The sequence below is a fragment of the Fusarium fujikuroi genome, chromosome FFUJ_chr01 (genome assembly GCF_900079805.1).
Source record: "Fusarium fujikuroi IMI 58289 draft genome, chromosome FFUJ_chr01".
Lineage (NCBI taxonomy): Eukaryota > Fungi > Ascomycota > Sordariomycetes > Hypocreales > Nectriaceae > Fusarium > Fusarium fujikuroi.
The window spans coordinates 5,761,791-5,777,296 of NC_036622.1; the positions used below are offsets into that span (position 1 = coordinate 5,761,791).

Here is a 15,506-nt window from a genome sequence, read left to right on the forward strand (position 1 = left end):
GGAGACCCTGAGAAGGCTAGTTGTTTGCTCATCGATGACCACAAACTGTCAAGACCTAGAACCAGGAATGACAAGCACTGGGCAACGAATCTTCTATAGTCTATCAATCCTAGTTGCCAAGGAATTTATAGAAGAACGAACAGTCATGCAAATGCCCGTCCGCACTCTCAGCATACTGCGGACAAACACCCCATTCCGTATATCCGAGCTTCAAGTAAAATCCTCTGGCCGGGGTATCCGAAGCTGTATCCAACAACACCATAGTCTTGCCCAGTTCCTCCTTTGCGAACCTCTCCGCCATATCCATCAGCTTCCTTCCCAGTCCATGACCTCTTTCTGCTGCGGAAACCAATAGTTTGCCGACTTCGACTTTGTGTGAATGAGTCTCCTTGGGGTGAGTCACGAGCGAAATTGTTCCGACTGCGGTGATGCCGCGGGCGAGCACGAATAGGGTAGCTCTGGGGTTGGGGCCGAATAGTTGAGGTGATTGAGAAGACCAGAATTCCATGGCTTTGGTGGCGGAGAGAGGTGCGTGGAAGCCGATTGAGGATGCAGATGGATCATCGTTGACGCAAGATAGAAGGAGTTGGGTGAGAGAGGGTTTCCATTGTTCTAGCTTCTCGGGACTAATAATTTGATGTAGCGTGAAGCCCGCTGGGAATTCGACAGCAGTTGAAGAGCCCATTGTGTTACTCGGTAAATCAGGAATAGTTCAAATTTGCTATATGAGATGTAACTGTCCTACCATCCCACTATATATAAGGCTAGTATAGTTGTCCGCATGAGTCATTGTAGATAGTGACCGAGCTAAATTATGTTATAAAATCACTTAATGTGGTTGATAAGTGAGTGGGTTATCTAAGTAAGTGGGTCACTTTGTTGGAAAGCTTGTGTATTGTCCTTTTTCTAGAAGAGGGGAAATTCTGTATCTAAATCCCTCAACTTCTGGCATCTTGCTGAGGTTTTACCTAAATACAAGCTTTTATTTCATTCTCCTAATCTAATACCCCTCTTTAGTGTATAACAATTCTAATAGTAATATGCTAGTCTTGAAGATTTAAGTATTGTATTGTATTGCTTTGGCAAGATATCAGTAGACTGTTATAGGGTGGTCTGTACTTGTGTTATCTTGGTAATTAGATTTTAGTATTTGTATTTTTCTGCCCTGCTAAAATTGTTGGTCTTTAGTAAGCTCTCGTTAATATCTTATTTACTTGTCTTTAAAATTCTCTAGTTGCAATTTCTAATAGTTTTGTCACTATATCCTGTATTAACTTCTATGTGAACGTTCTCCGAGAGTTTATTTACGATCTGGAGGTTTAGCTAATTAATTAGTCCCCTGGCGAGATCCTATATTTTTACTGTATCTGCAATATCTATTGTGATCTCTCTCTCTGATGCTGCGCTGGCCCCTTGCTGGAGTGTTGTGTTTTCTGTACTGATGACTGAAAGAAGTGTAGCTCTATATGTATTTTTCTACCTTAATTGCTAGGTCTTTGCTGATATTTTGCTGGTTTCTTGTAAGTATTTTGGTGCAGTTTAGGCTTACTATTTGGCGATTGAGTGCCTTTAGGATTGTTTTGCCGATAAGGAATTTAATCCTATTTAGGTCTAGTGGGCCTGTGCTGCGATTGAGTCTTATGGCGCGGCTTAGTGAGTAGTTGTTAACTGTATGTATAACCTTGCCTCTAGTAGTGGCAGCACTCTGGCTGCTATAATTTAGTCTTAAGATATTGCGTCCCTTTAGGACCTTTAGGCACTTTAGTACCTTATTTCTGTATATTTTTTATTAAGGCTTTTTTGACTTCTTGGCTAACCTGTTTTTAGGGTAGTGTTAAACTTACTCTTGAGGAAGTGTCTGCTTAGGTTGCCTTTGCGATGCCCCTCTATGCCTGTAATGTCTTTGCCGTAACCTGCCTTTATTTGGCGATCTTTTGCCTAGATATCTGCGAGGATGTCCCTATTAAGGGTAAGGGGACCTGTAATGAACTCCTATCTGCATTTGAAGTTAAGCTGGCTTTTTGTGCTCTGCTTGATAAGTATTTGGATAACCCTATTCCTGATGTTTTAGTTGCTTTTGCTGGTATTACTTCTGTTAGTTGTCCTGGCCAGTCTATTCCTACCTGTTGCTAAGGTGCCGCTAAGCCTCCTTATACCCTTAAGTAATTTAGCTAGAGGTTTTTGGTTCTCTGGTCTTTATTGTGTGGTTGGCGTTGGTTGCGCGAGCGTTTGCTGGGGCTTTGCCCCTTCTATACTTTAGTGGTTTTTTGGGGGTAATGAATCTGAATTAAATCTTTTGGGTATCTATTCTGTTGCGTGACCTAATTTAAAATGATTTCTGTCTGCCGTTTAATTGCTATGATTTCGGTAAGCTTTAGTTACTTAAGAAAATTTTAGAATTTCTTACTAGTAAGGTTCTTAATTAGGCCGTTAGCTATTAGTTAAGTTAATAGGGTATATATTATATTTACTGTCCTATTTGCTATTTCTTGTCTTAGCTAATGGTTATAGATCTGTATATATTGTAGCTTTATGTGCAGCTTGACTAATTTTTCCTTGATTAGTTGAATAGTTTATAAGTTATTGTATTGGATAGTTACCTTTAGTGGCTTGGCGGGGCCTTGCTGAGGGATCTTATCTTCCAGATTGACTTACAATAAGGATATAAGCTGGCTTATAAAGATAGCCTCTTTGGCTGCTTGTAATAGGGCAAGTAATTCTGCTTTGGTAGTAGATATGGTTATAGTATCTTACTTATTTACTTGCCAGCTTATTACTCCTTTAAATAGTTATATAGTAAAGGCCTGTGAGCTTTAACAGTCTACCGAGTTATCGGTAAAGCTTGTATTTAAGGCTATTAGTAACCTATTAACTAAAGAGTTATTATTACTTCTGAATTAAAGGGCTAAGTCTTTGGTTTGGGTAAGATATTATAGTGCTCTATCTGCTGCTTTATAATGTTGTGGTCTTGGGTTTTAGTTAAATCTTGCTAATTGGCTAGCTGTAAAGGCGATATCTGGGCGAGTTATTACTGCAGTATATATAATAGTACCTACTTTCTATTGGTAACTATTTATGCTTTTTAGGCTTAATAATTTGGTATGTAGTAATAACTCTTCTTGTGCTATTAGGACGACTGCTCTATATCTTAGTAGGGGGTCTGGAAGTAATTGTTGCATTTTATTGATGTATATAGCTTGGGAGAGCTATAGGTAATAGTTCAGTCTGTCTCTTATAACCTTAATGCCTAAGAACTATTGTAGGGTCTTGCCTCCTTTAATATAATATATCTCTTATAACTTCTTTATTAGATCTTTTGCCTTTTTTTCTTATTTTTTTGGGTAGTAGAGGATACAGTTATCTATATAGAAGAAAAATACTATATTGCCTTAGACCTAATAACAGTTCTTGCTAAGTACTTAGCGAAATCCTGTATATAATAGACCTTTCTTAAAGTGTTTTTACTATAAGAGAGGTGACCTTTAGAGTCTATATAATGCCTTTTATAGCTTGAGGACCATGCCGGGTTTTTGGTAACCTATTGGCATTTCTATATATATATCTTTATTTAATATTGATTGTATGAATGTATTAACTGCATTATACTAGAGCATCTTGTAGTTAAATCTGGTTGTAATTGCTATTAGAACCCTAAAAGACATTCTGGCTAGTGTAGCTGTATATGTATCTTGGCTATCCTTTGCCTGTTGGTCTCTCTAGACTACTAATCTTGCCTTGATTTTTAGGAATTTTCTGTGTTTATCTAACTTATAGATATATATTTAGTGATATTTAAGTATTTGGTAACCCTTTGCTGTGGTCTTGGCTACTTTTATTTACGATTAAGAGAGTTTATGGCTCTCTAAATAAGCTTCTTCTGCCTTCTGGATTGTATTTTGGTATAGATGACTCTTTATGTTAGTATATGAGTTAAGGAGCCTTGTTAGGAGCTTTTAATGTGTACCGATATAGGGCCCCTTTTCCTTGCCTAGTGTAGAGCTTATTCTATCCTTTTGGGCCTTTTGCTTTCCTGTACTGAATTGGTTTAGAGGCTAAGGTAAGCTCCCTCCTTTTAGTAAGTTCTTGGAGCTGGCTAGACTCTCTTAACTCTTGTAACCTTGGGTCTTCTATTGGGTGCCTATATATATTTTATGCTGTAGTGTTCCTGCTAGGAATGCTGTATTAAATGGAATATAATTTCTTGCTTATATTTCGGTAAGGGTTTTACTTACTGGCTTATTACCTCTTTTTACCTTTAGGTTATTTTCTATTGTATGGAAGAAACCTGATAGAGGTGATTCTAGGGGTGTTGGTAATAGCTTGAATCTGAACTGGGTGTATAGTTCTGATTCCTTGCCTATCTTTATTAAGTTATTGGCTTTAGGGCTTATAAATTCTATATTTTTATTAGTAATTTTATCTGGTTCTTTATTTGCTAGATATTTCTGCTATGGATTAGGCTGAGTTTGCTAAAGTAAGATTAGTTTTTTAATTTATTTCTCTATTGCTGCTAGGTCTTTAGCCTGTAGGTTATCTTAAAGGGTTGCTATGTTTCTGTTAAAGTATTGGTGTTTATTAAAGGTAATATCCTGTATTGAGAATACCTTCTTATTTAATAGGTTTTAGATCCTATAGGAATTACTTAATATATATTCTATTAGGTATTTAATCTATCCTCTAGGGGTTTAATGATATAATTTATTGCGTTGCAGTTGTGTATCTTTTATTAGTGTAAATACTTTATATCTATATGCTCTGAGGTGTGATAGGTCTGGTTTTGCCGACTGCTTAGTTATGCACTTTAAGTGGAATATCTTATATAGTGACTTGTGCTATTTCTGAATTAATGGCGTATGGTTATAGAGATAGGTGGCTGCCTTTATTAATTTAGGCTAGAGGTATTCTGGAATTTTTATATCTGCCTTTATTGCCCTGCTTTTCTAGATAATAACTGTAGCTACTTTTTTTGCATTACTATTTTAAGTCTGTATGTTTAGAGTAGATAGTTTATATTGTATTCCTTACTGAACTATCTTGGCGTATACTTATGGATAGGTTATTGTGATCTTATTATTGCATTTAATTACCTTTACTTTTTTAGAGTACTGTATTTCTATTATATTTAAGAAGCCTTTTAGTGCCGAAAGGATGGTGGGGGTTATCTGATTAGTTGTATAATAGTTTTAGGTAAACCTTAATGCTCTGTCTGTAAATATCTATATTAAACTATAGCCTGTATATTCTGGTAATATAGGGTAGAAGTCTATAGCTATTTGATCTCCTGGACTTATAACTTGAACTGACTCTTGAGAAGTGTGGCATATCAGTTGGTAAGCTTTTGCCACTTTATATGCGTTACAGTTAACTGTAGTTATTTGCTGTATTTCTGTTAGAATCTCTAACTTTATCTATACTCCTTTTGTAGATATGGCTAGGTATTGGAGAGCCTCTGGCCCTAGGTGGCCTAACCTTAGGTGCTATATTAAGGTATTACCTCTTAATGGCTTTCTTTTAGTTTACGTTATATATATGTGCCGTTTTAGAGGGATAGGAAGCGTATTTACTGTTAGTCTAGCTTATGTTAGTTCTAGGTCTTAGGGAGAATGCTTATATTTAAGCACTTATTGCCTTCTGATCTCTGAGACCTTGCTGAGTTTGCTTCTATCTAAATGCTATAGATAATTGTTTCCTAGGCTTATATCTTACTAAATTCCTTATTTTCTTAGTTTAGTAAATAATATTAGGTTTATAGCTAATATAGTGTATAAGGCTATATTATAGAGTTGTAATATTTTTGGCATGCCGTTACTTAACTTGAGTTTAATTTGTACTTTACTATATCCCTCTATTAAGACCTGTATTACTTTTAACCAAAAGAAGTCCCTAAGGGCTGCTGCCCTAAAGTTCTTTATTTGTTTTATGTCCCTGAATATATATATAGTTGCTCCTGAATTTAATAATATACTTTTATTTAGGGGGTAATAGTTAGCTACTGTTAGGCCTGCGCTTAGCTAAGTGGAGCTGACTGGATGTAGTCAGGCTGATCCTTTTAGTTTTAGCTTCTTGATTTAATTAGCTATACCTTTTTTGTTTTCTTCTATCCTTCTTTACGCCTGGTTGGTAAGAGCCTGTACTGGTTTGAACCTAGTATAGGCCTTTTTAGGGAAAGTATAAAAGCAGTTTGATAAGGTATGCCTTAGTCTGTATGCTTTATATCTTTCTGCCTTATCTTTGCTAGGTCCTTAGTGAGGATGCTTCTTTCCTTTCTGCTCCTTTTGCCTGGGCTTTCTTGGGGTATTTTAGTCTTCTCTAGCCTCTTTCTCTCGTTTAATTAGGAAGGCTTTATGGCTTACTTTAGCTTTTTGTATATCTGGCTGTGATGCTAGTGCTAGCTGAATATTTGCTGCTATTATGCTAATGGATAGGGTATTGGACTGAATATGATTTATTTAGGTAATACTGTAGGCGTTTGCCTATAACTCTAGTGGGGTTGACCTTAAAGCCGTAATAAGATTAGGAAACTATTGATCTGCCTCTTTAGCCTCTTGTAGGCCTATATTTTGGGCTTTATTGATTGAGGTCCTCTATTGCTTAAGCCAGTTACTTGCTCCTTTATAGGTTGTATATCTATGGCATATGGGTTTCGCTAAGATTTCTCTGTATGCTTAGCGAGCCTTCTGCTTTTGCTTTGTTTACGTTAAGGAGAACTTATTATAGAGAGACTGAACCTATTCTGCTAGAGTATTATCTTCTAAAAAATAGTGCCTTGTAATCCCTTTATTTACTGTATTTAATACCTAATTTTAAATAATAGATATTCTCCTCTTTAAGTCCTTATAGTTCTTTAGATATATCTTATATATTGCCCTTATTGTGGTAACTGTTTGGTGATCTTTTTCTGTAAGATATAGTATTTATTAAGTCTGTATTTTATATTTAGTATAGTTTCTATCTGGTTTGATAATAGGGGGATTGACTTTCTGTATGGCTATCTTTTATGTTAATAAAGATAATGCTTTTATAGTAGTTGCCGCTTTAGCGGCTGTAGCGCTTTGCCGTCCTACTGCCAATATATTAGGGGGTATAGGTATAACTACCTTAAGGGTAGGCTTATTGGATGCCGTTGGGTTGATATAGGCCTATAGATCCTTATTCTTTAATTTAACCTTTAGGGCCTTATACCAGCTAATCTACTTGTTGCTAGATTTAAGCCTAATCGTCTAATTGGTTATTATTCTGAATGTCTTTGGCGAGCACTAGGCTTTCCTTCTCGGTTATACTTATAGTAGTTTTTCTTGTAAATAAGACTTTTAATTGTTAGAAAGCTTATGTATTGTCTTTCTTCTAGAAGAGGGGAAATTCTATATCTAAATCCCTTAACTTCTGGCATCTTGCCGAGGTTTTACCTAGATACAAGCTTTCATTTCATTCTCCCAATTTAACACACTTTCCTTAACCTTTTTAACCTATAGCTTAAAAAGCTTAAGCTATAGTTTAAAAAGGCTAGCTTTTACTTACTAAATTCCTCCTTAAATAACTTAAAAGCTATTTAATAAGTCTTTATATTATAACTGCCTTTATTATATATACTATAATGCTAATTACTTAATTATTTTAACCTTTTTTAATTATTATTTCTTAATAATTTAACTACTATCTATATATTAATATCTATTTAATTAATTACTTATAATACTTTCTATATAGTTATAATCTCTCCTTTCTATAATTTAATCCTTTTTGCCTTATAATACTAGCTTAATATCTTATTTATATTTTAAAGATTATAAAGCTTAGCCCTTAATAAAATAATTTTATATATAATTGCCTTTATTACTTTAATAATTAACTTTAAAGCTTTAATAATAGACTTTAAGGAGTTACTATAATGCCTTTTAATTTACCTTTTAAGGTATTTAAACTAAAATTAGGCCTTTATTACTATCTTTAGGGTCTTTAAAGCCTATAATATTAATAGTTAAGTGGCCTCCTTAGAAGGTATTAAGGTCTATAGCTATATATTAAGCTTTAAGATTATAGTTTTTAGGTTAAAAAAAGTAAGTCTAGTTTCTTTAAAACCTCTTTAAATATTACTTTCTATAAAGGTAGCTTTAAATGCAATATAAAAGGTAAAAAAGAACTTAATCTTAAAAATATAAGTTATAAAGTATTTAATTAAATATTTTATCTTTTAGCTATAAGCCTTTTTTAATAGCTTAAAGTACCTAATATTAAAAGGCTAAAGTAAATAAAATATATAAGTAAATATATAAAATATAATAATTTTATTTTCTTTATAATATCTCTTAAAATTAATTAAATAATAGCTTTTATAATTATTAAAGATTAAAAGATAATAAAAATTAATTAATTAATTAGTTATAAATTAATTAAAGTGCTTTAACTACTTAAGACTTAACTTATTATTTATTTACCTATTTTAGTTTATTATAATAACTTAATCTAGTAGAAGGTTATATTTTTAGTATTAATTAATAAGGTAATATTAGCCTATATTAATAATAAATAGTATAATTACTTAACCTTTTATATTAATTGCCTAAATTATAGTAATCTATTTCTGGTTTCTAGGCTATATTAATTTTAACCTTTTTTATATTTTTAAACCTATAATAGCTATTCTAGCTATAATAAGGCCTATTATAAAGCTAATTTTATTAAAGTTCTAGATATTATTTAATTAAATATTATACTTTATAATTATATTCTATATAAGCCTAAATTAACTATAAATAATAGTTAAATCTTTATATTTAACTCTTTAATAGTTATATCTTTAAAATAAATATATTTTTAGCTCTAATTATTGCTTTATAAAGTTATAAGCCTAGCACTTATTAATAGATAATATATTACAGTTAGTTAGTAGAGAATTAGCTATTTTTTCTATAAAATACAGTTATAAGGGAAATCCTTATAAATTTAAGTTAAGAATAAATTAGACTATTATTTACTTCTTTAGATTAAATAGTCTTTATAATTTTAAAATAGAATTATATTATAACTAAATGCTATAATAGCAGTAATATAAGGTCTTAAAGGGCACCTTATAGTTAGTTATAGCCTGTTATAAACTTAGTTTTAGGTTATTTTAAAGGGCCTAAAAGGTAAAAAGTATTCTAGCTTTATTTAAAGGCTATAATATATTAAGTTATTAATAATTATCTAATTAAATAGAAATGTTATAAGGGATTTTTGACCCACTTACTTAGATAACCCACTCACTTATTAACCACGTTATCTCTTATTCCCTTTACAGAATGCGAGGCCTTGGCTATCTTTGGAGGCTCATGCCGAACCTTGGATATCCAGTAACTCAATGGCTACCTACTATTCTGAGGTTTATCGCGGATCAACTTACAACCACGAAGGATGAATTGATAATCGTGATTCACGCCCTCCCACGACATCGGCATCTCAAGGTCAATTATCCCGCTGTCCCCGCTCTTCAAACCGGCCAATCGTTGACAAGTTCCCGAAGACGCTCCAATCTAACCGGCTTCTTGAACGTCGTGTTCATTCCAAACTCATCAATCATTCGCCTATTCTCACTCTCTATAGGGTCGGCCATAAGTCCGATGATGATAGCGGGCTGGAGATTGTTCTCGCGCTCATGCTGTCTTATGAGAAGTGAAGCTTGCATGCCGCCCATGACAGGCATGGAAATGTCCAACAGGATCATTTTGCATTGATCGGGGTGCGCTTTGTACAAATCGATGACTTCTTGGCCGTTCCATGCGATGTTGTATTTGAGACCGAGTTTATCGAAGTGAAGCTTCATCACTTTCATGTTGACTTTGTTATCGTCGACTAAAAGGTACTTGGCGTCTTCAACCCATGAATCCTCGGGAACGCCTGAAGAGGGGACAGTTTGAGCCGAAACGTCTAATACTTTATTGTCCGATTCACTCATTTTCGCTAGAGTATATGTTTGCTGGCTGTCATTAGGCGCGGGGTCCTGTGCTGACGCGTCAGCGTCCGAGCTTCATATTCATCGACAGTTTGGTGGCTTGAACGAACCGTATTGGATCAAGATTTATAGACAAAACTTGGTGTTAGATGAGGCCGAGATGAGAAACGATGAAAGTGAGTGAGATTGAATGAGTGGCGGCCTCTTGACCTTTGTTGTCGTAGCATTCGAGGGTTGACTAAGCGATCGTGGAGCCTGAAGGATTATATCTGGGCCTCAAGCGCATTGCGATCAGCAGTGTCGGTGGGCCAGTAAAATTGTTAGTGTCTTCCTTTACAGCGTTGGAATGATCTGAATAGGCCATGTATCGGATTCGGTCCTATCATCGTGATGCTGGAGTGTAACTTACAGGAAGTGCCATGATTGGCCCTGGCGTATGCGTTGAAGTCCTACAACTTCAGCCAGGACTATAGAGCTCAGCCACTATCACCGCCTCCTCGTGACCATTCGCTGCCGACGCCTATTAAAATGAAACATATGGAAGCTCTCCCCCCATCGCGAGCTCCGAAACATAATTTATTTATCCAAAAATTACCATTGGTCCTCTCAAGATGTTCACACTTTTCCCTCGTTTACCACCAGAACTTCGCACCAAAGTCTGGTACCACGCCCTAGCAGAACCCCGCCAACCAGGAATATGCCAATGGAAGCCAGGCTGCTGGATCCCAAAATACCTTACGGCAGAAGACCATGATTGGTCCGACAACGATCCAAACAACATCCGCTTAGAGTTTCGCTCCGACAAGCTGGGAACGCCAGTTCATATACCCATCGTGGATGTCAATCAGGAAGCCCGCCGTGTTGCGCTAGCTTGGGCTCGTGATAACAACATCAGGAATCGATACAAAAACGGCAAATACGACTTCAGGCGGAGGATGGATAATGACAGAGATACCGTCTACTTTGCAAGCAATATGATAGATGCTGCTGATATAGAGGCTGTTTCTCGAGGGTTTCAACCAGATCTCATTGAGAAGAATCACACCGTAGCAACATATATCACAAGCTTGGCTATACCTGCCAGATTCCTGCGCACATCAGATTGGACGCCTGATACCTGGGAATGGCATGAGAGTCTTGAAAAGATATACGTCATTGTTGGGAAACAACCCGATCGAAAGGGTCAGTGGGAGATTGATATGACCAGAGGGACAAGCTTGTTTTGGACAAGGGAAACTGGCAAATTTATTCCCCAATTAGGAGCGGATGAGTTCTGCAGTACGGGTCTGTTGAAGACGATCATGGAGGATAATATGGAGCTTGGGGCTGCCCTCTCGCGCTGTCAAGGGCCTCCGAGAGAGTCGTTTGAAATTCGTGTATGCTCAGCTATAAGAAGGTGAGTGGTTTGGTCTCCTGTGCAATGATATACTTACGTGTATTCAGATCCCCGAAGAAGCCGTCTCGCACGGTGAAGAACATGAAAAAGATGTTTGATGGATGTTTAAGCACGGGGAATCGAAGCAAGGGTTGCCGATGAGGTTACATGGAAATAGTCCGGAGAAGAGCTGTGTATGGAGGAATAGATGTTTCAGCTATACATAAGTTCTCTATACCGTGGACAAGTTCGACAGCGACTTAGAATATCACGATGTTATCAAAAGTCAGAGAAACATCACATCAACTGTTGAACAGGGCAGTGTAGTTGTAAAATGAAATCATGTTCCTACATACTGCCGACAGAGCCTTATATCGATCCAAAGTCATATCTCATCATAATAATCCATTACGAAGCCAGTCCACCCTTTCGACCAGCCTCCTTGGCCTTCTCGCTGCCAGCCTCGAAAGAGCCAGATGAGGCCTTGCCGCCTTCAGAAGCGATCTCTCGCTGAATGATCTGTTAGAATGTGACATTTGTCTGAATACGTGGTTGACCGACCTGCTTGTCGGCGTCCATGCTGGCAAAGCCGCCAGAGTGGCTGGATTTTCCGCCCTTGGAAGCAATCTCTTGGACTTCCTCTTTAGGTCTATGCTTGTTAGGCATGATAATTCTTGACTTAAAACTTGAGGAGGCTGGACATACCGGTTGGCAAAGTTGCCGGGGTTGGGGTTGTCTGTGCCAGTCATTTTAATAGTTGTGTAAATAATTATATAATAGGTCTTCTTTTTTGAATCTGTTCAGCAAAACTGAATGGAATTCTTCATCTTTAAATATTCCTCTGACCTATAGTCCTAGTTGACGACGCGTTACGGATACGTCTACATGACGTCTACGACTCCACGCGCCCTGACCAATGTATTGACTCGGCAAATATCCTATTTTCGATTACTTCCATATGACGTTTCTCAAAAAGCAAAACTGATCAAATTCACGGCTGAGTGATGTGCTCATTCTTCTCATGACGTCCAAGATGTTGCGTCATTTCTTAGCAACAGCTCAAAACGACATTTTATTGGTGCAAGCTTAAAGTGATCTGCGGGTTTGTAGGATTGCTCATCAATTCAACAAGATCTTTCGTGAGTTAATAGAGACTTTATCAGCTAAAACAATTGTTTAGCAATGAAAATAATTCCAGTGTAGTTGTGGCTTACTGCGGTGTATTGTGTCCCCCAGGATCCAGTCACTTTATAACACCAGCGCGCCCCATCAGAAGATAACAGTCGTGCTCGCTCATCACCACCATTTAGAATATATGTTTGGACAAGGAATATACACTTGACAGCAGCCATAGGAATATCGGTTCCATAGCCTGGTAAATTCGAAGCAATTCTCCGCAAGTTTTATGAAGCAAGAGGTTCAAATAGAAAATCGAATAATAATCCGATCATTGAGCAACACAGCGTTAGTAATGCCATCCAGCTTCAACGTTATCCCATGCGCCTGATAAGATACGGAGCCAGAAGATAAGATCAACACCCGCCAATAACAAGTCGAGCTGCTACGTCATTCCACCTTACGTAACCGTCATATTCCCGTAATCTCACGCTCACCCAAGTCACCGAGTCGGCGACTTAATCTCCTACCAACAAGCCGCTGAGAAATCACCAGCTACAACTCTGACCTCAATGACGGAATCGCAAAATCGTCAAAGCAGCGCAAGATCGCCAAGCGCTGCACCTGGCCGGACACGCGTAGCTCGTGTGGCTTGCAAGGCGTGTCACGCAAGACGGGTAAAGTGTGACGCCGCTGATGGGCAGCCGTGTTGGCATTGTCGCACGCGCGATGTTATTTGTGAGTTGATAGACTCCAAACGTGGAAAGTTGGTAGAAAATTATGATATGAGGAAGAATTGGAGACTCATGGGCTTGTAGATATTCTAGACGAAGTAATGCGCAACGCGTGTCAAGAAGAAAGCAGGCGCAGAGTCCGGTTGATCAACACGATACATTGAGCGACAGTATCGCAGTAATTACGCCTCAGAGTAACGAAAATTCGCAATACCAAGATCAAAGCCAGCCTGTCCCTCCGACTATCGCAAGGGATAATGAGCCGGGTTCTCAGCAACAGAGCTTGTCCGGGAATGACAAGTCATACTTCCTGGGCGACTCAAGCAGCTTATCGTACATCGTCGAGATGATATGTAGTCCAAGAGGTGGTGTTAGCGAGCCCGTCAAAGTCCACTACCCCATACCAGCATCGATAGCAGACCGCGCAATTATTCCAACACGACCCCAAGTGGAACCACTTAGTGTACGGGATGCACTGACGATGCCGCCAAAAGAGATATCCGACCGTCTCGTGTATACCTTTTTCGAGATCATTCATCCGCCTTATCCGGTGATAGACAGGCGTGCCTTTTCGGAGTTGTACAGACAGGACAAAGCGTCGCCTATGCTTTTACATGCGATGTTCCTTGTCACGTTCATTCTCTGCGATGAGAGTCTTATACAGGCTGCTGGGTTCAGTGATCGGACCGCTGCTCGCAAACATCATTATCTTCGAGCGAAAACACTGTATGATGTTGATCATGAGACTGACCGGAATGTCCTCACAGCAGCAATCTTTCTTTTGGGGTTTTGGTGGAATGGACCGGATGACCAGAAAGACTCGTGGTTCTGGCTTGGATGTGCGACGTCTTGTGCGCAGTCTTTAGGGATGTATCGCTCGTATGTGGATCATTCGCCGTTTGTGAGCTGATACTGACTTGGTCGCAGGACGGTTGCTTCGAGGCTGAGTCCTGAGAAAAGAGCGTTGCGGAAACGAATCTGGTGGTCCATCTATGTTAGCCAAAGCAGTCAAATAATTGAGTGCCCTACTAACGCTTGTAGACTCGCGACCGACATACCGCAGCATGCCTCGGCAAGCCATGCAGAATCAGGGACGAAGACTGCGACATCGAACCTCTGACTGAAGAAGACTTTTACTTTGACGACGATCACAACGATCCTCTAATAGCCCGACAAGAAGAGTACCATACGGCTCTCGCGATAGAGATGACGAAGGCTGCCGAGATCCGTGAGTTCATTTCTACCGATGGCCTTTCCTCTCAGGTTACTAACCTTTGCCTAGTCGGAGATATCGTAATCGCAGAATACAGTCCTCGACGACCTGACTTGGAACAATACAGACCAGACCGTCTGAAACAAAGACTTGAACAATGGGAAGCACAGCTGCCAAAGTGCATGCAGAGGGCCCAGCTTGATGAGACACTGGGCCCAGCGTTCTGGGCGACCCAGTTGCACATGGCTTACCAGTAAGCGATACGACAGCGGACAACATAGTAGCTGACGTATACCAGGAACTATTATATCCTCTTGTTCAGACCCAAGGCAATTGAGGACCTCACACCGTCTGAAGCCGAAGGAGACATTTGGGCGCGAAGGGCCGCTGATTCCATCACTCGTATGACCGAGGATCTCCTTGCGGTCGGAGCAATGAGTAAGAGTCAAATGCACATGCAAGTCGACCTCGCCTCCAATTCCACTCCGAGTCTAACCTGTTCTCAGTGTCCCCGCTGTCTTCGGCGCCCTCTCCATCCACACTCTCGTCATCTGCCGCAAGGACCCCATCCGACGACAACTCGCCGGCAACAAATCACGGCAATGCATCCTCGCACTAAGTGAACTCGCAAAGCACTGGCCCGTAGGGCTATGGATCATGAGATTCTTCGGCAACCTCATGCGAAGACTCACAGGTCAAGGGTCTGCAGTCTCAGCAGGCTCAATAGTTGACGTGACGTCGCGCATTGCAAACTGTAACCGTAATGAAGACTCTACTCTGAATACCTCCGCGGAAGTCAGTAGGGCAATGTCTCAGACGTTGGCGGAGAATGGTGGTTCGTTCACTGACGCCACAAACGCCCAAGTTGCTGGCGCTGTGATGGAAACAAATGATCTGTTCCAACAGCCGGCAGATCAGTTCGGTTTCGATAATTTTTGGGCGGAGAATACCATTGATGTTGATCTACTACTTCAACATGGTTTATGTCCATTGCTGCCCGGCAACTTTGGTACTTTCCCGCCGTTGGCAGATTCACAAGGCTATTAGAGAAAGACGGAATTCTGGTCATACTCGCGAAATGCAAATCTTTTAACTGGGTATGAAGTCTATCTATTCTATGTGTCGCTGCTCTATAAT

General features: G+C 38.9%; 5 protein-coding genes; 2 read left to right on the plus strand and 3 right to left on the minus strand.

The window, feature by feature from the left end:
• Window positions 1–109: 109 nt before the first annotated feature.
• FFUJ_00298 (related to acetyltransferase) lies at window positions 110–685 on the minus strand (the record flags this gene model as incomplete). The annotated part of the gene is made up of 1 exon (XM_023573448.1): window positions 110–685. The coding sequence occupies one exon, from the start codon at window positions 683–685 to the stop codon at window positions 110–112; it is 576 nt and encodes a 191-aa protein (XP_023425168.1).
• Window positions 686–9,469: 8,784 nt separating this feature from the next.
• FFUJ_00297 (related to two-component response regulator) lies at window positions 9,470–9,934 on the minus strand (the record flags this gene model as incomplete). The annotated part of the gene is made up of 1 exon (XM_023573449.1): window positions 9,470–9,934. One exon carries the CDS (start codon window positions 9,932–9,934, stop codon window positions 9,470–9,472), a length of 465 nt encoding a protein of 154 aa, XP_023425169.1.
• Window positions 9,935–10,542: 608 nt separating this feature from the next.
• Window positions 10,543–11,425, plus strand: FFUJ_00296 (uncharacterized protein; the record flags this gene model as incomplete). XM_023573452.1 has 2 exons in its annotated part: window positions 10,543–11,307; window positions 11,375–11,425. The coding sequence occupies 2 exons, from the start codon at window positions 10,543–10,545 to the stop codon at window positions 11,423–11,425; spliced, it is 816 nt and encodes a 271-aa protein (XP_023425170.1).
• Window positions 11,426–11,714: 289 nt separating this feature from the next.
• On the minus strand, window positions 11,715–12,055 carry FFUJ_00295 (CON-10 conidation-specific protein CON-10; the record flags this gene model as incomplete). XM_023573453.1 has 3 exons in its annotated part: window positions 11,715–11,816; window positions 11,868–11,955; window positions 12,012–12,055. 3 exons carry the CDS (start codon window positions 12,053–12,055, stop codon window positions 11,715–11,717), a joined length of 234 nt encoding a protein of 77 aa, XP_023425171.1.
• Window positions 12,056–12,994: 939 nt separating this feature from the next.
• Window positions 12,995–15,416, plus strand: FFUJ_00294 (related to cutinase transcription factor 1 beta; the record flags this gene model as incomplete). XM_023573454.1 is given in 6 exon segments in its annotated part: window positions 12,995–13,236; window positions 13,241–14,035; window positions 14,084–14,150; window positions 14,198–14,622; window positions 14,692–14,874; window positions 14,876–15,416. Coding segments are annotated over 6 exon segments (2,253 nt in total).
• Between the last annotated feature and the right edge of the window lie 90 nt (window positions 15,417–15,506).